This window comes from Sarcophilus harrisii, chromosome 4 (assembly GCF_902635505.1).
Source record: "Sarcophilus harrisii chromosome 4, mSarHar1.11, whole genome shotgun sequence".
Classification (NCBI taxonomy): domain Eukaryota; kingdom Metazoa; phylum Chordata; class Mammalia; order Dasyuromorphia; family Dasyuridae; genus Sarcophilus; species Sarcophilus harrisii.
In genome coordinates this window covers 20,106,931-20,132,100 of record NC_045429.1, presented here as the reverse complement: position 1 = coordinate 20,132,100, position 25,170 = coordinate 20,106,931, and the positions used below count along the sequence as shown (strand labels likewise).

Genomic DNA, 25,170 nt, shown 5'->3' with positions numbered 1-25,170 from the left:
GGAGGAAAGCTTGGGCCCCGTGACTCTGGGGAAGTTACTGGAGCAGGTGCAGCGGCCCGGTCGGAGGGAGCTGTCCTGCTTCACCCAGCGAGCCCCGGGTCCGGAACCGAAATCCCTCCGGACTTAAAAAGGCCTCCAGAGCCGAGGGTGAGCCCTCGATGGGCCGCAGACCTGGCAGTCACTCGGGGTGGGTGAGCAGGGCCTTATTAGTCCCCTCCCCCTACAAATACACTCTCACACACACACACATACATACACAATACACACATACACCACATACATATACTTATTACAGCACACATGCACAATACACATACACACAAACACAATACTCACACACACACACACACACACACACACTCTCTCTCACACACACACTACATAGGGCCTTGCCTCTCAGGGGCTGGCGTGTGACAAGCTCTCCCCCCGGACACGGAGAGCCGAGAGGGCTTCCTCACCTCCACTCTGTGCCGTGGCGGAGGCAGAGATCATGCTCTGAAGGGCCAGGAGGCTCACAGCTGGAGGCCTGGGCGGTTTGCGTGGTGCACAGCCCAGGGTCTCTGGGGCTGGCAGGGGCCTCTTCTTGGGTCCCTGGACGCCCGGCCCAGAGTCCGGGGTTTCTGAGAAGAGAGCAGATGTCCCGTCAGCTGCGATCCTTCGAGTCCGTGCACTTTTCTTAACCCCCCGCCCCGGCCGAGCTCTGGGTCAGGTGTTGATGAGCCAGAGGGAAATGAAGACCCAGCTCCTGCCTTTAAGGAGCCTGATTTTTATGAGGGAAGCAAGACACCCACAAATAAGGTACTGGGGAATAGAGACAAAACAGACACAACAAATACAGAAGGGAGGAGAGTCTGACCACGTGAGAGGGGTCCAAGTCAGGAAAGGCTCTGTAGGAGCTGTCCCTTCAGCTGAGTCTGGAATGGAGCTAGAGGTTCCAAAAGATGAAGATGCAGGGGGAGAGATGCCATCTTTGCATGCTCTGGGCGAAGGCAGAGATCAGGAGCTAATTTATTTGATACCTATTCCCCTTGGCTCTAGAAATTTCTAAAAATGTCTAGAACTTGTAAGTCCTAGAAATCCAGAAAATTCAAACAGCCCCCTATGCAATTCCCTAGGTATCTAGAAGTGGAGGCACTGTGTAGGTAGGTGGAGTGGGAGCCAGGAAAGCCGCTCTCACAGGACTGTTGGGAGGAAAGCATTTCTCACCTTTCAGAATGAAGTCAATACCACGTGTGTCCTCTAAACTTTCTATCTGCTGAAGCACGTAGTAGGTGCTTTGCACATAGCAGGTGCTTTATAAGTAAAGCTTTGGCTGGCCAAAGAGAATGAATGAATGAATGAAGAATAGAATCTAAAATCCTAAGTGCTACACAAAGACAATTTCCTATAAACCTTCCTAGATCTTGGTTTTCCCATCCATAACATGAGGGTATCCTAGGTCTCTTATGGAAGGATTTTATGAGATGCCATTTATTATTGTTATTAAACAACATAATCGGACTGGGAAGTAGACGCTTACTTTTCCCTCTTACAAAACACTTCAGAAAGGTAAGAAAAAGGCTTTAAGAGCACTTGAGCAAGTGAATGGGGGGGGGTATTCCTCATTCAGTACATTCATAAAAGGACTTCTCCAAAATGAGGATGTAATTCTCATATAAGGGAAATAATATTCAAATAAGGGAACGGGGGTTCTAATGACACAATACACACATTCGTACCTGTGTTAGATCCAAGGAGGTCATTCATGGAGCTATCAGATGTGGGCGGAAGAACAGCGCTAATGCCTGATAGAAGAAGAACATAGGGAAACATGAGGGAAGGCAGAGGCTCTGAGAAGTTCCATCATCCCCCCCTGCTCAGTGTGGACGGCTCCCAAGTCTCTGTACTCGCTCCTTTGTCTCTGAGGTTCGGTAGTGCCACATATTCCAAAATCAGCGCCATATCTGAAGGCTGGTGAATGTGTCTCGTTCCTCATCACTGTCTGCCTCCTTTCACTCCCAGCCCATGTCGCACATGTGCATTTTAAGCAAACAAGGCTTGAATCAGGAAGGGGCTGCCTTGATGACCTCAGAAAGTTGTCTCAAAAATAGTCACATAGACTTGTTGGGGGCCAGCCGCCTACCTCACTCCACGCTCCATTCTAAATAGCAAAAAGGGAGCTTGGGGTTCATTGGAATTGGGATCTGGCTGAGATGGTTAAGTCAGGTAGGCTTTTTTAACCAACCAGCAAAGCAAACAAAATATTGAACCACATTGTAGAGTAAAAAACTCATCAAACAAAATAAAAAAGCAAATGGGTTTCCAGATTACAATCATTCATATTGGGTTTTTTAATTTTTTTTTTTTTTTTTTGCTGAGGCAATTGAGATTGTGACTTGTCCAGGGTCACACAGCTAGGAAGTGCTAAGTGTTCTGAGACTAGATTTGAACTTGGGTCCTCCTGATTTCAGGGCTGGTGCTCTATCCACTGCACCACCTTGCTTCCTGTATAATCATTCGTATTGACATTATTTAAGATCCAAAAGCAGAATGGAATGGGGACTTAGCAGTGGTGGTGAAGCAAAGTGGCTCAAGCAAAGGCTGGATGAGCATTTATCAGGTGGGTAGTAGATATTCACAATAAAATTGTTGGGTTTTTTTTTTAACCCTCGGATCGTTTTTAGATAAAGTGAAACACTTCCATCTTAAAATTCATTAAAGTTCCATTTGGCCCCTCTTTGTGGAGTGCTTACTTTATATTTACTCTGTCCTTTGTTCTAAGAGATAAAGAAAGAAAGCCCAGGACACAGCTTTTAGAGGAACTTAGTCCTTACTGTTGGTGGAGTCAAGTTCTTGGTTTGTATGTCCTTCATTATATCAGCTCTCACATTTGTTTGTTTTTGTTATATCAGCAGTCCTGTTCCTATATTCCCTTCGAGTTCACAAAGGCCATTTTTTCATAAGAAGGCAGTAGGGAGAGTAATCATTCTCATCCTTACAGTTGGTAAGATTCAAAAAGGTTAGGTCACTTGCCAAGGTCTCACAGGTGGTAAAAGATGGAGAGAGGGTTTTAAGCCATGACCTCTGATTCCAGAACCAATTTTAAGCCTAATTGCACCATCCCAATGGCTCAGAGTTGGAAGGGACTTCTTGGACAGCTCATTCCAACTGACATCAAAAAAGAATCGTCCTAATAGATGAGAAGTAGTTATTAAGCCTCCATTGAAGGGAAACCCTTTGGAGACCAACCCACCTTTGGCTCTTATCCTGTCCATATGAGATAGTATAAGGCAGTGCGATATGGTGAATGGGGCTCTGCTGGGGAGGCAGGAAAATACAGTTTTGATTCCACGTTGGTGATTCAGAGGTTGTGTGATCTCTCTAGATCTCAGCCCCTAACATGAGGACATTGGACTAGATGACCTTTAAGGTTTCTTCCAGGTTTAAACCTATGATCCTATGATGGAACTTTGAGTGATTAACCCTTTCATTTTACAGATAAGGAAATTGAAACTCAAAGGCGTTAAACACCCTCCAGGACATATAGGTATTAGCAAAGATGGAATTTGAACTCAGGTCCTCGTAATCTACATCCAACATTATTTTGCTGGTAGCATCACAATGATACCCCCTATATATCAAGGTCATTCTTAATTTTGGCACAGTCATGAGCCCAACTTCTCCACTTTCATTTCAGAAAATTTAGGTTGGATTGAAAACTGGGGAGAGAGTTCAGGGGGAGAGGGGGAAAGAAAGAATGCTATCTAAGCTTGGGCACTTCACCAACTAGGAATGAAGTTAGGTGGAACTAAAATGTCTTCATTGGTGTCTCAAGCAAACCTTTTCATTCTGTCTTGTTAAAATGGCTGAAGATTTTCTAATGTCTTTCTTAAATCATAAGGTCATGAAGCATCCAATTAATAGGAGGGCAACACTGTAGAGAAAGAACATCCTTATTTAGAGGAGGAGGAAGAAGATCTGTTTGAAACCCCAATTCTCTAGTTACTTCCAGTTAGAATTGGAGGCAAAGAACTTTATCTCACTTGTTCTTTCTCTCTAAAATGGTAGAGGAGCAAGAAAAGTAGATTGAAATCATCCAGGGGTCCTCAAACTATGGCCCGTGGGCCAGATGTGGAAGCTGAGGACAATTATCCCCCTCACCCAGGGCTATGAAGTTTATTTAAAGGCCCACAAAGCAAAGTTTTTGTTTTTACTATAGTCCGGCCCTCCAACAGTCTGAGGGACAGTGAACTAGCCCCCTATTTAAAAAGTTTGAGGACCCCTGATTCTAAAACATATCATATTTGGGGGTTAAAAACAACAGAGTTCCCTTTCTTCAAAGAAGAAATGATTAAAACAACATACCTTGAGGATCTAGCTCTACCCCATGGAGATCTACTGATTCATAAATAGGCAGCGATGGGTTTTTTTCCCCACTCTTCCTATGTTTTGTATCTTCTTGGCTTGTGGGACTGATCAAAGAAGGAACCTCAAAAAATTCTTTGAAAGAGACAAATTTTCCGGTCTCAAAAACCTTTTTGATGGAAGCCACCGTTGGCCCTAATCTTCTTTCACTGGATGACAGAGGGATTTTAGAAGTATCTTTGAAAGATGCAAGTGTTATCCCTGGTCCACTGTCCCTAAATGAAGAAGGTATATTAAAAGACACTTTGATAGAAGACATTGTTGGCCCCAGTCTTCTGTCATCCACTGGAGGAGAAATCTCCTTGAGAGAGCCGAGTGCCGTCTCGGGGCCCTTGTCACTGGATGAAAAAGCTGCCTCAGGAGACTCTTTGATAGCAGCAGATAATGCCCCTGGTCTTTTGCCAGTGGGCAGAGGTATCTTAAAACACTCTTTGGCCAAAGACACCGTCGACCCTAGTTTTCTATCGCTGGATGACTTGAAAGAGACCAGAGGTATCTCTGGCCCCGTCTCATTGGGTTCTGAAGGTTTCACAGAAGAATATTGGCAAGAAGTGACTCTTGGTTCTGATCTTCCATCAGGAGATGAAGGACTCTTAGAAGACTCTTTGACAGAAGTCAGACTTGTCCCTTGATTCCTGACATTCTCTAAAGAAGGACTATCAGAAGACTCTTTGAAAGAAGCAAGTGTTGTCCCTACTCTTCTAACAATGGAGGTAGAAGGAATCTCAGCAGACTCTTGGTCAGGAGTCAGTGTCTGTGGCATCTCATCACTGGCTGAAGAAGGAATCTCAGAAGACTCTTGGACAAGGACTACTGAGCCTAGTTGTCTATTGGTGGATGAGGAAAGACTCTTAGGAAACTCTTGGACAGGGGGAAGACTCGCCTCTGCTTTTCTATCACTGAATGAAGAAGAAATTTCAAAAGACTCTTTGATAGAACCCACTGTTGGCCATGGTCCTCCATCACTGGATAACAATAGAACCTTAGAAGATTCTTTGATTTGGGCAAGTACTAGATTCTTGTCACTGGATGAAGAAGGAATCTCAGAAGACTCTTTGACAAGAGTGGCTGTTGTCCCTGGATCCTTCTCATTGGCTGAAGATGGAATCTCAGAAGATTCTTTGATAGGATCTAATCTTGTTCCTGGCTTCCCGTCACCAGTTGAAACAAGAATCTCAAAAAATTCTTTGAGAGGAGCACATTTTGCCCCTGAACTTTTGTCAGTGGAAGAAGAAGAGATTTTAGAAGTTTCTTTGACTGGTGTAAGTGTTATCCCCAGTCTCCTGTGTGTACATGAAGTGGGAATTTCAGAAGATTCCTTAATGGGGATAAATATGGTTGGTCTCTTATCACTGGTCTCAAAAGAATCTCTGACAGAAACAATGGTTGGCTCTGGTCTTCTGTCACTGGATGAAGAAATAACATGAAAAGACTCTTCAAAAGGGACTAATTTTGTCTCTGGACCCTTATCACTCAATAATAAATGTATATCTGAAGAGTCTTTAATAGTAGTAGTAGTAGTAGTAAGGCCTTTCCCTCGTTTCTTATTGGTGGAAGAAGAGGGTATCTTAAAAGACTCTTTAACAGAAGTCACTGTTGGGCCTGGTCTCCTGTCAATACATGATAAAGGAATCTCAGAAATAGCTTTGAAAGAGGTCAGGGCTGTCCCTGATTCCTTGTCCTTGAGGACAGAACATATCACAGAAGAATCTTGAAAAGAAGTGACTCTTGGTTCCAATCCTCGGTCAGGACTCTCAGAAAGTTCTTTGACAGAAGTAAGTGTTGTCCCTTGACTCCTGACATTGTCTAAAGAAAGAATATCAAAAAACTCTTTGAAAGAGGCAAACGTAGTCTTTGGTCTTTCGTTAACAGACGTGGAAGGGATCTCAGTAGACTTTTGGATGAGGGCTAATTTACCTAATTGCCTATCAGTGCATGAGGGAAGAATCTGAGAAAATTCTTGGGTGGAGGAAAAACTTGCCCTTAGTCTCCTGTCATTGAATAAGGAAGCATTTTCAAAAGATTCTTTGATAGAACTCACTGTTGGCCATGGTCTGTCATTGGATAACAATAGAATCTTAGAAGATTCCTTGGCTGGAGCAAGTACCAGATTCTTGTCACTAGTTGAAGAAGGAATCTCAGGAGACTTTTTGGGAGGAGTGGCTGTTGCGTCTGGATTCTTCTCAGTGGCTGAAGATGGAATCTTATAAGACTCTTTGGCAGGAGCTAGTCTCGTTCCTGGCTTCCTGTCATTGATTGAAACGAGACTCTCAGAAGACTCTTTGAGAGGAGCCCATATCACTCGTGAGCTCTTTTCACTGGAAGAAGATGTTTTAGAAATTTCTCTGATCGGTGCAAGTGTTATCCCTTGTCTCCCGTCTGTGCATGAAGAAGAAATTTCAGAAGATCCTTTGATAAGGGTAAATATACCTTGTCTATTGTCACTGGATGAAGATGATATCTCGGAAGACTCTTTGACAGAAGCAATTCTTGGCTCTGGTCTTCTATCATTGGATGAAGAAATAATATGAGAAGACTCTTCAAAAGGGACTGCTATTGTCTCTGGACTCCTGTCATTCAATAATAAAGGAATATCTGAAGAGTAAGTAGTAAGATCTTTTTTTGGCTTTCTAATAGTGGAAGAAGAAGGTATCTCAAAAAACTCCTTAACAGAAGTCACTGTTGGCCCTGATTTTCTGGCAACGCATGATAAAGGAATCGTAGAAATATCTCTGAAAGAAGCCAGGGCTGTCCCTGAATTCCCATCACTAGATGAAGGAGGTGTGACAAAAGCATCATTTAAAGGAGCCCCTGTTAATCCTGGACTCCTGTCATCAGATGAAGAAATAAAGTCAGAAGACTCTTTGAAAGGAAGTAATATTGGCTCCTTGAATGTTGTAAGGGTTATCCCTGGATGCCTGTCAACAGCTGAAGAAAGTATATTAGAAGACTCATTGAAAGAAGTCATTTTGGAATCATGTGATGAGGGAACCTCAGAGGACTTTCCAAATGAGTCAGTTGTTCTCCCTGGGATTCCATCACTAGATGAAGTAGAAATCTCAGAACATTCTTTCACAGAGACAAATATCGATCTTGAATTCATGTCAACAGAGGAAGGAATCTCATAGGTCTTTCTAAGAGATGCACATGTTGGCTCTGATTTTCTGTCATCTAAAGAAGAAAGAATCTTAGCAGATTCTTTGAAAGACACAAATATGGTTACTAAATCCATTTCACAAGAAGAACGACTCTCATAAGATTCCGTGAAAGAGGTAAGTATTATCCCTGGGCTTCGATCAGTGGATGAAGAGGGAGTTTCAGAAGGCCCTTTAAAAGATTTAGCTAGGATCCCTGGATTCATGTCACCAGACAAAGGAGTGATGGAAGAGTCTTTGATTGAAATCAAAACTGGCTCTGGCATTCCGTCACTTGGAGATGGAGGAATCTCAAAATACTCTTTACTAGACGTCATTGTTGGCTCTGAGCTCGTGATGAAGCCTGATAAAGATTTTAAAATAGTACCTGGATTCACATCACTAGTTAGAGAAATCTCAGGAGATTCTTTGAGGGGGATAAATGTTGGATCTGAGATCCTGTCACTTGATGAAGAAAGAATCTCAAAAGATTTTTTGAAGGAAGCCATTCTGGGTATGTTACTGTATGATGGATTGGGCTCAGAAGACTTTTTGTAATATGTTGGTTCTGGGCTCAAGTGGCTGCAAGAAGAAGGAATCTCAGAGGGTTCTTTAAAAGAGGTCCATCTCGGCCCTGATCTTCTGTCATTGGATAATGAAGACATCTCAGAATATTCCGTTAACGAGTCCGATATTGTCCCTGGGCTTACCCCGCTGGGTGAAGGTGTATTAAAGGACTCTTTGGAAAAGGAGAGTGTCATCACGGGTTTCTTGCCACTGAATGAACGAGGACGCACACAGGATTCTTTTGCCCTTATTCTCCTGTTTCTGTACATTGAAGGAATCTCAGAGGATTCCTTGAAAGAAGCAATTTTTGGCTTTGAACTTCTTTCACTAAATGAGGAAGGAATATCAGAGCACTCTTGGAAAGAGGCCGTTGTCATCCTTGGGCTTTTGTCATTGGACAAAGATGGAATTTCAGAGGATTCCTTGAAAGAACCAAAGCTTGTTTTGCGTCTCCTGTCCTCAGATAATAAGGGCAACTTGGAAGATCTTTTTAAAGGGTCCAATGATGTCCATGAGCTTCTGTTGCTGGATAAAATTGGAAGCTCACAGCACTCTTTAGAAAAGTCAAGTGTTGTACTTGATTTCATGTTCCTGTATGAAGAAAGAAGCTTAGAAAACTCTTTGAAAGAGCTAAGTCTTCCTCTTGGCCCCCTTTTCTTGGACAAAGGAGAAGTCGCCAAAGATTCTTTGGAAGAGACCAGTATTGTACCTGGGCTTTGGACACTGGGTGAAGAAGCAAATTCAGAAGATTCTTTGGAAGAAGCGGGTGTTGTCACAGACTTTATGTGTTCAGATAAAGAAATAATCTCTGAAGATTCTTTGCATGATGCCATTATCTTTTTATTTCTGTCACAGGATGAAGAAATCTCAGAGGACTCTTTGGCAGAGTTGTGCATTTTCCATGCTTTCTTGTCGCTGGATAAAAGAAGACTCTCAGGAGCATCTTTGGAAGAGTCTAATATCACACCTGGCTTTCTGTCACTGGATGAAGAAGAAAGCTCAGAGGACTCTATGGCAGAGTTGTGCATTCTCCATGCTTTCTTGTCCTTGGACAAAAGAGGAATCTCAGGAGCATCTTTGGAAGAGTCTAATTCCATGCCTGGATTTCTGTCACTGGATGAAGAAGAAAGCTCAGAGGACTCTTTGGCAGAGTTGTGCATTTTCCATGTTTTCTTGTCGCTGGATAAAAGAAGAATCTCAGGAGCAACTTTGGAAGAGTCTAATATCACACCTGGCTTTCTGTCACTGGATGAAGAAGAAAGCTCAGAGGATTCTTTGGCAGAGGTGTGCATTTTCCATGCTTTCTTGTCGCTGGATAAAAGAAGAATCTCAGGAGCATCTTTGGAAGAGTCTAATATCACACCTGGCTTTCTGTCACTGGATGAAGAAGAAAGTTCAGAGGATCTTTGGCAAGTTGGCATTTTCCATGCTTTCTTGTCCTGGATAAAAGAGAATCTCAGGGCACTTTGGAAGAGTCTAATATCAGACTTGGGTTTCTGTCACTGGATGAAGAAGAAAGCTCAGAGGACTCTTTGGCAGATGTGTGCATTTTCCATGCTTTCTTGTCGCTGGATAAAAGAAGAATCTCAGGAGCATCTTTGGAAGAGTCTAATTCCATGCTTGGGTTTCTGTCACTGGAAGAAGAAGAAGAAAGCTCAGAGGACTCTTTGGCAGAGTTGTGCATTTTCCATGCTTTCTTGTCCCTGGATAAAAGAGGAATCTCAGGGGCATCTTTGGAAGAGTCTAATATCACACCTGGCTTTCTGTCACTGGATGAAGAAGAAAGCTCAGAGGATTCTTTGGCAGAGGTGTGCATTTTCCATGCTTTCTTGTCGCTGGATAAAAGAAGAATCTCAGGAGCATCTTTGGAAGAGTCTAATATCACACTGGTTTCTGTCACTGGATGAAGAAGAAAGTCAGAGGACTCTTTGGCAGAGTGTGATTTTCCATGCTTTCTTGTCCCTGGTAAAAGAGGAATCTCAGGGGCATCTTTGGAAGAGTCTAATATCACACTGGTTTCTGTCACTGGATGAAGAAGAAAGCTCAGAGGATCTTTGGCAGAGTGTGATTTTCCATGCTTTCTTGTCCTGGATAAAAGAGAATCTCAGGGCATCTTTGGAAGAGTCTAATATCACACCTGGCTTTCTGTCACTGGATGAAGAAGAAAGCTCAGAGGATTCTTTGGCAGAGGTGTGCATTTTCCATGCTTTCTTGTCGCTGGATAAAAGAGGAATCTCAGGAGCATCTTTGGAAGAGTCTAATATCACACTTGGGTTTCTGTCACTGGATGAAGAAGAAAGCTCAGAGGACTCTTTGGCAGAGGTGTGCATTTTCCATGCTTTCTTGTCCCTGGTTAAAAGAGGAATCTCAGGAGCATCTTTGGAAGAGTCTAATATCACACTTGGGTTTCTGTCACTGGATGAAGAAGAAAGCTCAGAGGACTCTTTGGCAGAGGTGTGCATTTTCCATGCTTTCTTGTCCCTGGTTAAAAGAGGAATCTCAGGGGCATCTTTGGAAGAGTCTAATATCAGACTTGGGTTTCTGTCACTGGATGAAGAAGAAAGCTCAGAGGACTCTTTGGCTCTGTCCAACATTTTGTCTGGTCTCTTGTCCCTGGACAAAGGAGAAATCTCATAAGATTCTGTGAACGAGTTCAATATTGTTCCTGGGCTTTTGTTACCAGATAAAGAATGGAATTCAGAGGACTGTTTGGAAGGATCCACTGTTTTTCTCGGTTTCTCATCCTTCGGCAAAGGAAGGATATCATGATAATCTTTGAAAGACTCCACTGTTGTTCCTGGGCTTCTGTCATCAGGTAAAGAAGAAAGTTCATAGTGACTTGTGGAAGATTCCATTGTTTTCCCTGACTGCTTGTCTCTGGGCAAAGGAAGAACCTTATAATATTCTGTAAAAGAGCCCAGTGCGCTCACTTGACTTGTGTTAGAAGGAAGTTCACAGCCCTCTTTGAAAGAGTCAAGTGTTGTGTTTGGTCTCTTGTCAATGGATGGAGAAATAGTATCTGAAGATTCTTTAAATGATACCAGTGTTATTCCTGGTTTTCTACCACTTTGGGAAGAAGGGATCTCAGAGTGTGCTTTGGGAGATGATAGTGTTTTCCCAAATCTCCTGTCCCTAGACGAAGAAAGAATCTCATAGAACTCCCTGGAAGTAGCCATTGTTTTCCCTGCTCTCTTGTCCCTAGGTGATGAAGGAATCGGAGAGGTCTCTTTGAAACTGGCCAAAGTTTTCCCCGGTCTCCGGTCCCTGGATGAATAAGGAATCTCAGAAGACTTTTTGGCAGACACCTGTGGTTTCTTTGCTCTTTTGTCTCTGAAGGAAGAAGAAATCTCAGATGATTTTTTAAAAGAAACCAGTTTTGCCCTTGGGTTTTTGTCACTGGATGATGAAGGAATCTCAGCTGTCTCTTTGAAAGATGTCACTGTGGTTTTTGGACTTTTATCAGCAGAGAAAGAAGGAATCTTGGAAGTCTCTTTGAAAGACTTAGGTTTTGACCCTGGGTTCCTGTCACTGGAAGGAGAAGAGGTTTCAGAAGGTTCCTTGAAAGAGGCGACTATTAGTCCATGAATAATCATGTGCTTCTGGGAAGGTAATGTCCATTTTGGATTTCTCCTAGGTTTTGTTTTTTGGCTTTCTGGGGTATTTCCTACAGCACTGTTTTGGCTTTCCTGAGGGAAGGATTTATTTGAATACTTTGCAAGGGATGTTGCAACCTGTGTCCCACTGTGTTGAGTCACTGCTTTCTCCCAATTGTCCAGGGTGTTCCTAAAGTAATTTTTCAGCTTTACCTCCTCTGTTTTGATTGTCTTTTGAGGTGACTGGCCTTTGTCGGCAATAAGTACATCCTGCATAGAATATTTTGGAGGAAATACATTCTTCCCTGAAACTTCAGAGAATGTGGAACATTTCTCTTCCTCACTGGTCTTTTCTGTTTGGATTTTAAAAGGGTCAGATGATTGTGAATTGCCATTGGGACAAAGTGGTAATTTGTCTAAGTTCTTATAAGTAAATGAGTCTGAGTTTCTGTCAGTCGAAACTTGGTGGTCAGTGCCAGAATTATATGCAGCCTGCAGCTTGTTGGATCTCGGAATGGCATAAATTCTCTCTTCATTTTGGTATCGGTTCTGAAGCATTTCCACAGTTTTTACTTTTTCCTAAGGCAAAAGAGAAGAAGCAGTTTCATTAGTATGGGAAGAGACTAGCCTGAATCTTAAACTTTGAGGGTTATCCTAAGTAAATATATATTACTTTCAAAGAATTAAAGCTACACTGCTATTTTAACTGGTAGTAACATTGCTCTTATTTATCATAGGATGAAACTAATTGGACTTCGCTTGCAGTCATTCTTCAGACTCAAGAAAATCACCATTAAATACATTGAATTTATAATAGCTTCATGTCACAAAGCACAAAGTGAGTAGAAAAAGCCATTTAACCTAATGAGATTTCTATAATATGGATACTAGTCAAAAAAAGAGAAAATAATTCTTTGATAGAGTGTTCTTCCTCTACTCTGAAACCTTCAGTTTCTCTCCAGTGCCCACAGCTCATATTCTTGATTCGGAACTTTCAAGCGTTCCACAAAATTATCCTATCTGAATTTTTAGACAATATCTTTCATGACGTCCTTTACTAGAGTTTTTCCATTGAAGACTTGAAGATAACCTCTTAGGTACGTTGAGGAGAGATCCATGTTCAATTATAGAGCAGAATAGAGAGCTCCTGAGGTTCTCTTAAATGAAAGATTATGGAATTCTCTAAATTCACTTCTCTTTGGGAATATCCTGTGGGTTTTTTTTCAGATCCTTTTGTCTTCACCTGCAATGTCACTCCCTCCAAATCTCATCAAAATCCTACTCATTCTTCAAGGCTCAGTTCGAGTCTCATTTCTATGTAGCATTTTTTTTAAACATGCTAGCCTAGAGTCTTCTATTACTTTGAACATAAAAAGAGTTAAAAAATGAAGACTTTGCTGTAAACTGGAAGCAAAAATCAGCAGTTATTGCCATGACCATCAATATCACCATATAGTTATTGTCTATGTCATTTGTTTGTAAAATAATCAGATATTATTGTAGCCAATGGTTTCTTTACACTCTTTCAAGGGAGGATGTGGCAAAGAGTTAAAAAAATTTGTTATCTAATCTTATTACCCCACAATTTAACAACAAAAGCCCCCAAATAAAACCTCCTTCATAAATATGCAGAGTATAATAAGACAATAACAATACTAAGCATAGGCAATCAACAAACATTTATTAAGTACTTACTGTATTCCAGGAACTGGGCTAAATGGTAGGGCTACAAAGGAAGGGAAAAGACAGTCCCTGCCCTCAAGAAGCTCTCAATCTAATAAGTGAGATAATATATAAAGAACTGTGTACACATATGCTACATACATGATACATAGGGAATGATCAAAAGAAACTAGGATTAAAACTGATTTGGAAAAGGCTTCATGTGAAAGATAGCACTTTAATTGAGACTTAAAGAAAAATCAAGGGATGCCTTGTTTGAGGAAGTGTGAGAAGGCATTACAGTGTCTCTGTATTGAAGAGTCTGTAGGGGAGAGGGGGATAAGGTGTAAGAAGACTAGGAAGGTAGGAGGAAATGAGGTTATAAAGGGTTTTGAATGCCAAATAGGATTTTATATTATTTGTATTTGAAAATAGGGAATCATTATGTCTGTGTGTGGACACACATGTGTGGTGGAGGGGGGGAGAAAGAGAGACAGAGCATTGCTCTGACTAAAGCTCCATCCCCTGGTGGAGGGGATTCCCATCACCATCCCCTGGTGCGTCTGTACGTTCAGCTGGGCTCTCACAGGAGCCACAGAGCCCGCGGCCGGGCTCAGCTCTGTGCTCTCTGGCTAACTTCCCCATCACTTGCCAGAGTGCCCTCAAGAAGCCCAGTTACCTCCATATCACAAAGAACCATCAAGGAGGACTCTAGGAGAGGGAATGTTCTCTGAATGTGATAAGAAATGCATGAAAAGGAGATTTGAAGAATATAGGAATTAGTAATAAATGTTTCTTTGTTGTTACAGAACACTGAAATGCTACTTTGTGGGGCCACATCTTGCTGGGCTGGGGGCAGTGGAGAGGGCCCAGAGAAAGGGCTGGAAAAACCATTTCTGAGAACTCTGTGGCAAAAGGAATTATCTTTTCAATGTCCAGATCTGGCCATTACAGTCCTGTCAGTTGCCCAGCATTCTTACAATTTATGATGTTTTCATTTATTTTATATTTCATTCATTCGTTCATTTTATTTTATTTTTTGCACGATTCACCTAATGCCAAAAACACAATGACTGGTCTGCTTCGCATATCTCTTTCACCTCCCAAGAAGCTCATCCTCTCAATGGGTGAAACAACATGGAGGCCCTTCTGCAGGGCAGACACAAAAGCACCAAAGTCCTGAGGGAGCAGCAGAGGGGGCTGAGGGCCAGGTCCAGGGCCTCTGCGGTTCCCTCAGGATGGAGGGCAGAATGATGGAGCAGATGGCAAGGCCTGGAGGATCATAGTGCAGGGAAAGGCGTATTTATTAGTCCTCCCCCACTCTGGAAGGAGTAGAACCTTTGCAGGAGCCTGGAGGGGCAGGGACCGGGTATTCCTGCTTATGTCTCCACTCTTCTGGTTCATCTTCCAGTCAGTTGTCAAAGTGATTTCCTAAAACTCAATCATGTCACCTCCATACTCAATAAACTCCATTAACTCCCTATTACTTCCAGGAGCAAATACAAAATGCTGTCTGTCTGTCAAAGGCCCTCATAACCTGACTTTCTCCTACCTTCTTACAGCCTTCTTACACCTTTCTCCGCAGCACATACTCTTCTGTCCAGGGATCCTGCCCTCCTGTTGTTCCCCAAACAAGGTGCTCCATTTCTCAGCTCTGACCATCTTTTCTGGTTCTCTCACATGCCTGAAATGTTCTCCCTCTTCCCACTCCAGTTTCGGATCTCCCTGGCTTCGTTCAAATCCCAACTAAAATCCTGTCTTCTACAGGAAGCTTTCCTTGATTTTTCTTAATTTGAATGTCTTCCCTCTGTTAATTATCTTCTATTTATCCTATGTATAACTTGATACATATATGTGTACATGTGTAGTATACTATATGTGTATATGTGTGGTATATGATGTATGTGTGTATGTACACATGTGGTATACGATATATGTGTATATGTACGTATATACACATATATGATCCAATGCATAAGATAGAATGAAAATACATAAATACACACATGTACTTATGTATTTTCATACTATCTTATCCATTGGATCATGAGCTCCCTGAGGTCAGGAAGTGTTTTTTACTTTCTGTATTCTTAGTCCTTAGCACAGGGCTTGCACACCATAGGCACTTAATAAATGCTTATTGACTGAATGGTTCCCATCTCATCTAAACTGTGTGAGTGGTCCAGCAGCTGCCTGTGTTCTTGGCTGCCCAGATGGGGAAGAGAAGGCAAAGGGGAAGCAGATTCCTGGTGAAGGGCCTTGGCTATAGGTTCTGTCCTCCCTAATGTGTGAAAAAGATCATGCACTAAGGTTTCTGTTGGAAGGAAACAACACATTGACAGTTAGGGGTCCTTGAAATGAGAATGTTGCTTATATTCCAAATAATCATAACTATTACTATGGTATATTATATTATAGTATATATACTATATGTAATATATCTACCTATATCTATAACACAGTATATGATGCATATTATATAGTATATTATATATAGTATACTATAGAGGAAGATATTTGAGAGATGAAAGTAAGAATAGCTAGAAGATGGACATTCAGGTCAGGAAGCCCTGAGTTTGAGTCCCACCTTTGACACATACTGATTGTGTGACCCTGGGCAAATAACTAATTTCTTTTTTTTTTTTTATTACAGCTTTTTATTTACAAGACATATGCATGGATAATTTTTCAACACTAATCTTTGCAAAAGCTTCTGTTCCAACTTTTTCCCTCCTTCCTTCCACCCCCTCCCCTAGATGGCAGATAGACCAATACATGTTAAATATGTTAAAGTATATGCTAAATATATTATATGTATACACATCCATACAGCAAATAACTAATTTCTCAGAAATGCGAGATTCCCTGAGGATCTAAACTATAAACTCAATTGCTGATCGGAACTTGAGGAATAGCTTTCCATTCTTGGGAGTTTCCTGTTATCCATGAAATCACAGGAAGAGACCACAAAGGATTTATTATCATAAATATGAATGTTAATGCATTTAAGCAGCCATGTAGTTCCCTAAACTTTGGTGAGGAAGACGAGTTCAAATGCAGTTTCAGACAAGTTAATTCCCACACTCATTAGGAAAGACCAACATGGTACTTGTTTCTAGCATGGTCATTCTAACCCACGCTCAGAGTCCCAACCTCTCCTGTTCTAGGTCAACCTGCCTTAAACTAGGGACACAGCAGTGATACAGGATCCATTGGGATAATCTCCGTTTCCTTTCCTGTACCCTTACTCCTTGGATCACCTTCTGAGGGAAGGCTCTGTTCTGGCACTTGATAAAGAAGAGCTCTCCCTTTCCCCCATTTCATTTTGGGTGGGATTAGGTGAGTTATGGGCAGCTAGGTGGTTCAGTAGTTGGAGGGCTGAGCTAGGAGTCAGAAATTCCTGAGTTCAAATGTGGTTTCAGAAACTTCCCAACTGTGTGACCCTGGACAAGTCACTTAACCCTGTTTTCCTCAGTTCCCTCATCTGTAAAATGAATTAGAGAAGGAAATGGCAAGCACTCCAGTATCTTAACCAAGAAAACCCCAAATGGGGTTACCTAGAGTCAAACGGGGCTGAAATGATTCAACAAACCTGCCACAGAGTATGAGCAGACATGAATGGGTTACAATCTGAGATACAGATTATTACTGACATGAGCATTATCATCCTTCCAAGTAGGTACAACTTTAGCATCATCTTTGGCTCCTCATTTGTTCTCACTCACAAATGTGGTCAATTGGTGGCCAAGCTTTGATCTAGCCATTGACCCTTTCTGTCCACTCATACAGCTCCATCATCTCTTGTTGAACTATTGCAATAGGTGGTTTCCCTAAAAATTTCAGGCCTTTCCCCTTGGCAAGCTGATAAAGAGATTTTCCTAAAGTGCTTAATAAAACTCCATGGTTCTCCAGTGATTCAAGGTTCAAATATTTCATCTTTATTTTATCCTTTAAAAATTTCTTTTTGGGGTCTAAGTTTTATAATGTACATAACTATTGGTAAGTATATGCATATAATTTATAAGCAAACACATTGGTGGAGACTCAAAATAGTTTTCCGGCAGGGGTAGGCGAGACTAAAAAAAAATTGAGAGCACTGAACTAGGTGTTGTATCAGCATTGCTTCAGGCTCTAAATATGGCTACCATCCAAAATGCTTCACACAGGGTCCTCTATGTCTGTGTATTCTTGGACACTGAATAACCAAGTGATGTAGAAGTACTTTATGCATCTCTTTAATTCACCATATTCCGATTTCTGGTTCATTTATTTGTGCATGTCTTATCCCTTCTACTCAAAACTCCTAAATAGGTTGGAATTTATCTTGTTTATCTCCCCTGGTGATTAATAGATCATTGGATGCAATAAATTCTTAATGAAAATGTGTTGCTGAATAAAAATGATGTTGGACTAAGACAAAGAATCACAGAATCTTATATTTGGAAGGGATCTCATGGGGGCATTAGGGCCAATCCATATCTGAACTGAAAATCTTTCTACCATGTCCCTGATTTCTAGGATTGTGCTGGGAAATGTTTAACCACCCGAGGGGAAAAAAGATATACCCATGACATACATTTACATTTAATCTGCATTATTAATATTTTTTTTACCATCACTTTCTTTTGTCTAGATTTGTTTCTTAACAAAGCAATAAACCAAGCCCTGATCCTGAGCATTTGATAATTTCTGAGGTGCAGATTCTACCAGTCTGCTATGTGAAAGCTGACTCTAGCCCATTGCTACAGAGACAATGCAGTCTCAAGTACTAGGTGTGGCCTCCAGGAATAGCCCATCTTCCTTTTGGAAGAGCTCCCATTTTAGGATTTCTTTTCATTAAATTTAAATCTGATCTTCTGCTACTTGCACCTGTGATTCAGTTCTGCACTTAGGGGTAAAGGATAGCATGTTACTCTTCCCCGTGAGAGTCCTTCAGACACTTTGTTGGGTAGTCTGTTTTGACCCTTCTATCTTTTCTAGTATAAACATACTTAGTTTTTTTTGACTGATTCCTGTATGACATGATCTCAAGGCCATTACCCATTTATTTGGTAAAGACTTCATTTTTCAAACATAGAGAACTGAGTCAAATTTATACAGATAAGAGCCATTCCTCAATTGTTAAATGCTCAAAGAATTTTTGAACAGGCAGTTTTCAGACAAAGCAATCAAAAGCTATCTAAAAGTCATATAAAAATGTCTAAATCATAATCAACGAGATAAATATAAATTATAACAACTCTGAGCTACTACTTCATACATGTCAGATTAGCCAATGTGACTGAAAAAGAAAATGCTAAATGTTGGAGAGGATGTGGAAGAATTAAAACACTAATATACTATTGGTGAGTTTGTATACTAATTCAGCCATTCTGGAGAGCAATTTGGAGCTAAAGGCAATAAAACCACAAATATACTTTGACTAAACTATGTCTATATCCCAAAGATATTAAAAACAAAAAGAAAAAGTATCTCTGTGTACAACAACATTTATGGCAGCTCCTTTAGTAGTGGCAAAAATTGGAAATTGAGGGAATGTCCATCACTTGGGGAACAACTGAACAAATTGTTGTATAGGATTGTGATAGAACACTTTTGTGTTGTGTTGTGAGAGCAGGATGCTCTTGGAAAAAAATATGGAAAGATTTACATGAACTGAAATAAAGTGAAATGAGCAGAAGCAAGAGAACAATATACATGGTAATAGCAATATTGTATGATAGCCTACTAGCAATAATTTAGCTATTCTCAACAATACAATGATCAAAGATGTTTTCATAGGACTTATGAAAGTTGTTGTCCATCCTCAGAGAAAGAACCGGTAGTGCACAGAATGCAAATCAAAGACGCCTTTTCTTTATTTTTCTTAGTTTTTTTTTTTTTTTGAGTCTTTTCTTTCACAGAATGACTTATATGGAAATATAAGTTATACACGTGTAGTCTTGCATGACTACACGTGTATAACTTATGTCAAATTGTTTGTCTTCTCAATGGGGGAGGGAAAAAGAGGGAGAGAATTTGGAATTCAAAATTAAAGAAAAGATGTTAAAATTGTTTTAACATGAAATTGGGGGAAAGCATTTTGTAATCTGGAAGTGCTGTAGAAATCAAAGCCATATTCAGATATGGCCAAGGTTATTCACAGGCTTCCCAGACATCATACTTCCAAAACCAAACATTCTCTCTCCCAACACAACCCTCTGCATAAATTTCCTATATCTGTTTTCTTCCTACCCATCTGACTTTTACTTCTTTGTCCCACTTTTCTGGGTCATCATCCATATGACTTCTCTTAACTATCGATGTGCCCCATGAATTTGTCTGGTCCTTCTTCTCTTTCATTTCTCACTCTCATTGTGACACAATAAATTCCCATGTATTCAGTGATCATCTATGAAAATAACTTTCATAGCTATATATTTAATTTTAGTCTCTTTTCTGAGTTCTCATTCCACAATACTAGTTACTTTTTGGATACTTCATACCCAATGATCCGTAGGCAACAAAAACTCAGTCTGTCATCTCAAAGGAATACATTTATACATTTTCTCCTTCCAAACTTGTCTCCTTTTGAACATCCCCTTCTTCTCCTCACCCTCTCCCCCAGATGGCAAGAAATCTTATATATATTAAATATTAAACATATTAAAATGTGTTAAATCCAATATATATATATATATATACATATTTATACAATTATCTTTCTTTCTGCACAAGAAAAATCATATCAAAAAGGGAAAAAAGAGTAAGAAAACAAAATGCAAGCAAACAACAAGAAGGATGAAAATGTTATGTTGTGATCCACACTCAGTTCTCACAGTCCTCTTTGTGGATGCAGATGGTTTTCTTAATTACAAGACCATTGGAACTGGCCTGAATCATCACATAATCTTGTTGCTCCATGCAATGTTCTCTTGGTTCTACTCATTTCACTTAGCATCAGTTCATGTAAGTCTCTCCAGATCTCTCTGAAATCATCCTGCTGATTCTTATAGAACAAAAATATTCCATGACATTTATATACCATAACTTATTCAGCTATTCTCCAATTGATGGGCATCTACTCAGTTTCCAGTTTCTAGACAGTATGAAAAGAGCTGCCACAAACATTTTTTACACATGTGGGTCGTCTTCCCTCCTTTATGATATCTTTGGGTTATAAGCCTAATAAAAATACTGCTGGATCAAAGGGTATGCACATTTTTATAGCCCTTTAGTCATAGTTCCAAATTACTCTCCAGAATGGTTGGATTGGTTCACAAGTCCACCAACAATGTATTAGTGTTCCAATTTTCCCACATTTCCTCTAACATTCATCATGACCTTTTCTTGTTATCTTAGCCAAACTGAGAGGTATGTAGTAGTATCTTAAAGTTGTCTTAATTTGCATTTCTCTGATCAATAATGATTTAGAGAACCTTTTTATATGACTAGAAATGGTTTCAATTTCTTCATCTGAAAATTGTCTATTAATATCTTTTGTTAATATCTGGAGAATGACTTGAATTCTTATAAATTTGAGTCAAACTATATATTTTAGAAATGAGGCCTTTATCAGAACCTTGTAAATCCGTCCTCCCTCATTTATTGTTTCCCTTCTAGTCTTGTCTGCATTGGTTTCATTTGTACAAAAATTTTTTAACTTAATATAATCAAAATTATCTATTTTGTGTTCAATACTGAACTCCAAAAGGAAGAGCCAAGATGGCAGAGAGTAGACATGTCTCTATCTGAGCTCCTCTGAGATGTCCTTCAAATCAACAGTAGATTAAGCCTCTGAACTGGTTTTGGAGTGACACAACCTACAAATATTTGGAGTACAACACATTTCTAGAAGAAGATACTTTGGAGGAATTTCAGAAAAGGTCTGTCTAATCCAGCAGGGGAAGAAGCTGGTGAGCCCAGACCCCAGTGTAAGGAAACTGGGACAGGGAGTCAGGGCATGGTGGCATGTGTGCACCAGGAAATCTGCTGCGAGGGTCTTAGGTTACTCTGTCCTGGTTGCAAACTAATGGTTCAGCAGATTTTCTGCAAGACATCCAAAAGCAAATACAAAAGACAAGTGTGAACAACTGAGTCCTGGAAGAATGCAGGACCTGGCCACGCCTACCCAGCACCAGAACTCAGTTAGCAGCACCCACCCCAGGGAAAACTAAACCCCTTTGTCTGAATAGCAGATCTCAACCTTTAAAAAATAGCAAAAAAGCAAAAAGAACTCTGACCATAGACAGCTTTTATGGAGAAAGAAAAGAACAGACCTCAAACCCTGAGGATCCTAAAGGCAAATCAAGTCCAGATAAAGAACCAAAGGGTGAGATAAATTGGTCCCCATTTCACAAGGCTCTGTTGGAAAAATTCAAAAAGAATCTTTAAAAAGAGTTAGAAGAAAAATGGGGAAAGGAAATAAGATCTTTTCCAGAGGTTATGGAAAAGAAAAAACAAAAAATTATCTGAAGAAAATTCCTTAAAAATAGAGTTGATGAAATGGAAAAAAAGCATAACTCCTTGCAAAATAGATACGAAAAAAACCAATTCATTAAAAAACAAAATCTGTGAAATGGAAAAAAATGAAACGATCCAAACACTTTATATAAAACTTCAATGGGTCAAATGCAAAAGGAGATAGAAAAGCTAGTTGAAAAATAATTCGTTAAAAATTAGAATTGAACAAATGTAAGTGAACGGCTCAATGAGACTTTAAGAATCAGTCAAACAAAACAAAAAAAAAAATGGAAAAAGAGAAGAAAATGTAAAATATCTCATTGGAAAAACAACTGACCTGGAAAATAAATCTAGGAGAGACAATCTAAGAATTATTGGGCTTCCTGAAAACCATGATGAAAAAAAAACCTAGACATTATCTTTCAAGAAATCATCAAGAAAAACTGTCTGGATGTTCTAGAACCAGAAGGTAAAATAATCTTTGAAAGAATTTACCAATTACCCCCTAAAAAGACTCCAAAATGAAAACTCCAAGAAACATCTAAATTTCAGATTTACCAAATCAAGGATAAAATATTACAAACAGTCCAAAGGAAATAATTCAAATATTTAGAAGCCACAATCAGGATTATCCAGGACTTAGCAGCTTCCACTTTAAAGGATTGAATAGCATGGAATCTGATATTCTGGAAAGCAAAGGAACTTAGACTGCAGCCAAGAATCAACTATCCAGCAAAACTGAGCATCATCTTTCAAGGAAAAAGATGGATATTAGGGGGAGCTAGGTGGTGCAGTGGATAGAGCACCAGCCCTGAAGTCAGGAAGACCTGAGTTCAAATCTGGCCTCAAACACTTAACACATCCTAGCTGTGTGACCACTTAACCCCAATTGCCTCAGGAAAAAAAAAAGAAGAAGAAAGAAAGAAAGAAAAAGATGGACATTCAATGAAGTAAGTGAATTTCATCTATTTCTGATGGAAAATTTTATCTTCTAATACAGAACTCAAGAGAAGCATAAAAAGGTAAAAATGAAAGGAAAAATAACTTTCCTTTAAAAGTTAAAAAGCTTATATCCCTATATGGGAAGATGTTATGTTTAACTTTTAAGATCAGTATCTCTGTTATGGATATACTTAGAGGGTACAGATAAAACTTAATTGTATTGTGATGATATAAAAAGAAACTAGAGGAGGAAAGGTGGTTCTACTGGAAAAAAGAGGAAAATGGAGTTAAAATTACACCTCATGAAGAGGCAAAAAAAGACTTATTGCAATTGGGGGTAAGAAGAGGGTGATGAACATTGTGCAAATCTTATCCTCATCAGATTTGGCTCAAAGAGAGAATATCAGACACATTTAGCTTCATAGAGAAGTTTGTTTCAGTCGATAGGGAAGTAGGAGGGGAAGGGGGAAGGAAAAAAAGGGGGGGAGGCTAATAGAAGAAAGAACAGAAGTAGAAGGGGGAAGATATAAGAAAGGGAGAGCATCTACAAAAGGGAAAGGCTGTTTGAGGAAGGGGGTGGTCAGTAACAAAATACTGGGGAGGAGGGAGAGGGAGAAAGGGAAGAGAAAAATATAACTAGGGGTGAACAAGATGGTAGGAAATAGAGAGTTAATAATTTTATCTGTTAATGTGAATGGGATGAACTCTCCCATAAAACAGAAGAGGATAGCAGACTGGATTAAAAGCCAGACTCTTACAATTTGTTGTTTACAAGAAGCAGAGTGATACATACAGAATAAAGGTAAAGCAGAGTGATACATACAGAGTAAAGGTAAAAGGCTGGAGCAGAATCTATTATTTGCAGAAGCAAAAATAGATCTAATTAAGAGATATGGAAGGAAACTACATCCTACTTAAATGTATCATAGATAATGAAGTAATATCAATACTAAAAAAATGCTTAAAAAACACATAGCATCCAAATTCCTTGAGGGCTGCAAGAAAAATTAGATAGCAAAACTATACCTACTCTCTCAGAACTAGATAAATCAAACCACAAAATAAATAATAAGGAAGTTAAGGAGGTAAATAGAATCCTAGAAAAGTTAAGAATGATAGACCTTTGAAGAAAATTAAATGGAGACAGAAAGGAATATACCTTTTTCTTGGCAGCATATGAAATTTATACAAAAATTGACCATGTATTAGGGTGTAAAAACCTCAAAATCAAATGCAGAAAGGCAAAAATTGTAAATACATTTTTTTCAGATCATGATGCAATAAAAATTACATGCAATGAAAGGCTAGGGGAAAAGAGAACAAAAATTAATTGGAAACTAAATAATCTCATCCTAAAAAATGAGTGGGTAAAACAATAAATCATAGACACAAGAATTTCATCTAAGAGAATGACAATAATGAGACAACATACCAAAATTTGTGGGATGCAGCTAAAGTGGTTATTAGAGGAAATTTTATATCTCTAGATTCTTACTTGCATAAAATAGAGAAAAAGAAGATCAATGGATTGGGCTTGCAACTAAAAAAGCTAGAAAAAGAACAAATTAACCCCCTAATTAAATATCAACTCTGAAATTCTGAAAATAAAAAAAAGGAGATTAATAAAATTGAAAATAAGAAAACTATTGAATTAATAAATAAAACTAAGAATTGGTTTTCTGAAAAACAAAACAAAACCCAACAACATAGATAAATTTTTAGTTAATTTGATTAGGAAAAGAAAGAAGAAAATCAAAATTGTTAGTCTCAAAAATGAAAAGGGAGAATTTTCCACCAATGAAGAGGAAATATATGTCGATAAATTTGATAATCTAAGTGAAAAGGAGGATTACCTACAAAAATATAGATTTCCCAAATTAATAGAGAGGAAATTACTTAAATAGTCCCATTTTAGAAAAAGGAATAGAACAAGCAATTAATCAACTCCCTAAGAAAAAACTCAAGGGCTAGATGGATTTACATGTGAATTCTACCAAACATCTAAAGAACAATTAATTCCAATACTATGCAAATTATTTTGAAAAATTAGAGAAAGGAGTCCCACCAAATTCCTTTTATGATGCAGATATGGTGCTGATACCTAATGGTAGCATGGTAGCACGAAAATAGAGATTGAAAATTATAGAACAATTTCCTTAATGATATTGATACAAAAATCTTAAATAAAATATTAGCAAAGAGATTACAGAAAGTCATCCTCATTATAATACACCATGATCAAGTAAGATTTATATCAGGAATGCAGGGCTGGTTCAATATTAGGAAATCTATTAGCATAATTGATGATATAAATAACCAGACTAACAAAAATCATATGATTATCTCAATAGATGCAGAAAAAGCATGAAATCCAACACCCATTTCTGTTAAAAAAAAAAACACTAGAGAATATAGGAATAAATGAA

The 25,170-nt window shown here is 39.4% G+C and overlaps 2 protein-coding genes across 4 annotated transcripts in view; both read right to left on the bottom strand.

The window, feature by feature from the left end:
* Positions 1 to 9,537, bottom strand: part of FYB2 (FYN binding protein 2) — a 52,209-nt gene extending 42,672 nt beyond the window's left edge. For all 3 annotated transcript variants that reach the window (XR_004234259.1, XM_031969040.1, XM_031969039.1), the window contains exons 1-3: positions 4,345 to 9,537; positions 1,719 to 1,784; positions 459 to 620 (exon numbers count right to left, since the gene is read on the bottom strand). Coding sequence is in view for 2 of the 3 variants with exons in the window: in XM_031969040.1 (XP_031824900.1) it covers positions 459 to 620; positions 1,719 to 1,784; positions 4,345 to 9,526 (5,410 nt within the window). In the remaining variant the exon portion in view is untranslated. The remainder of the gene's footprint in view (positions 1 to 458; positions 621 to 1,718; positions 1,785 to 4,344) is intronic.
* Positions 9,538 to 10,084: 547 nt separating this feature from the next.
* The window catches only part of LOC116423528 (serine/threonine-protein kinase STE20-like), a 31,600-nt gene continuing 16,514 nt past the window's right edge, over positions 10,085 to 25,170 (bottom strand). The window contains exon 2 of the mRNA XM_031968384.1: positions 10,085 to 12,277. Within this exon, the coding sequence (XP_031824244.1) occupies positions 10,085 to 12,277 (2,193 nt within the window). The remainder of the gene's footprint in view (positions 12,278 to 25,170) is intronic.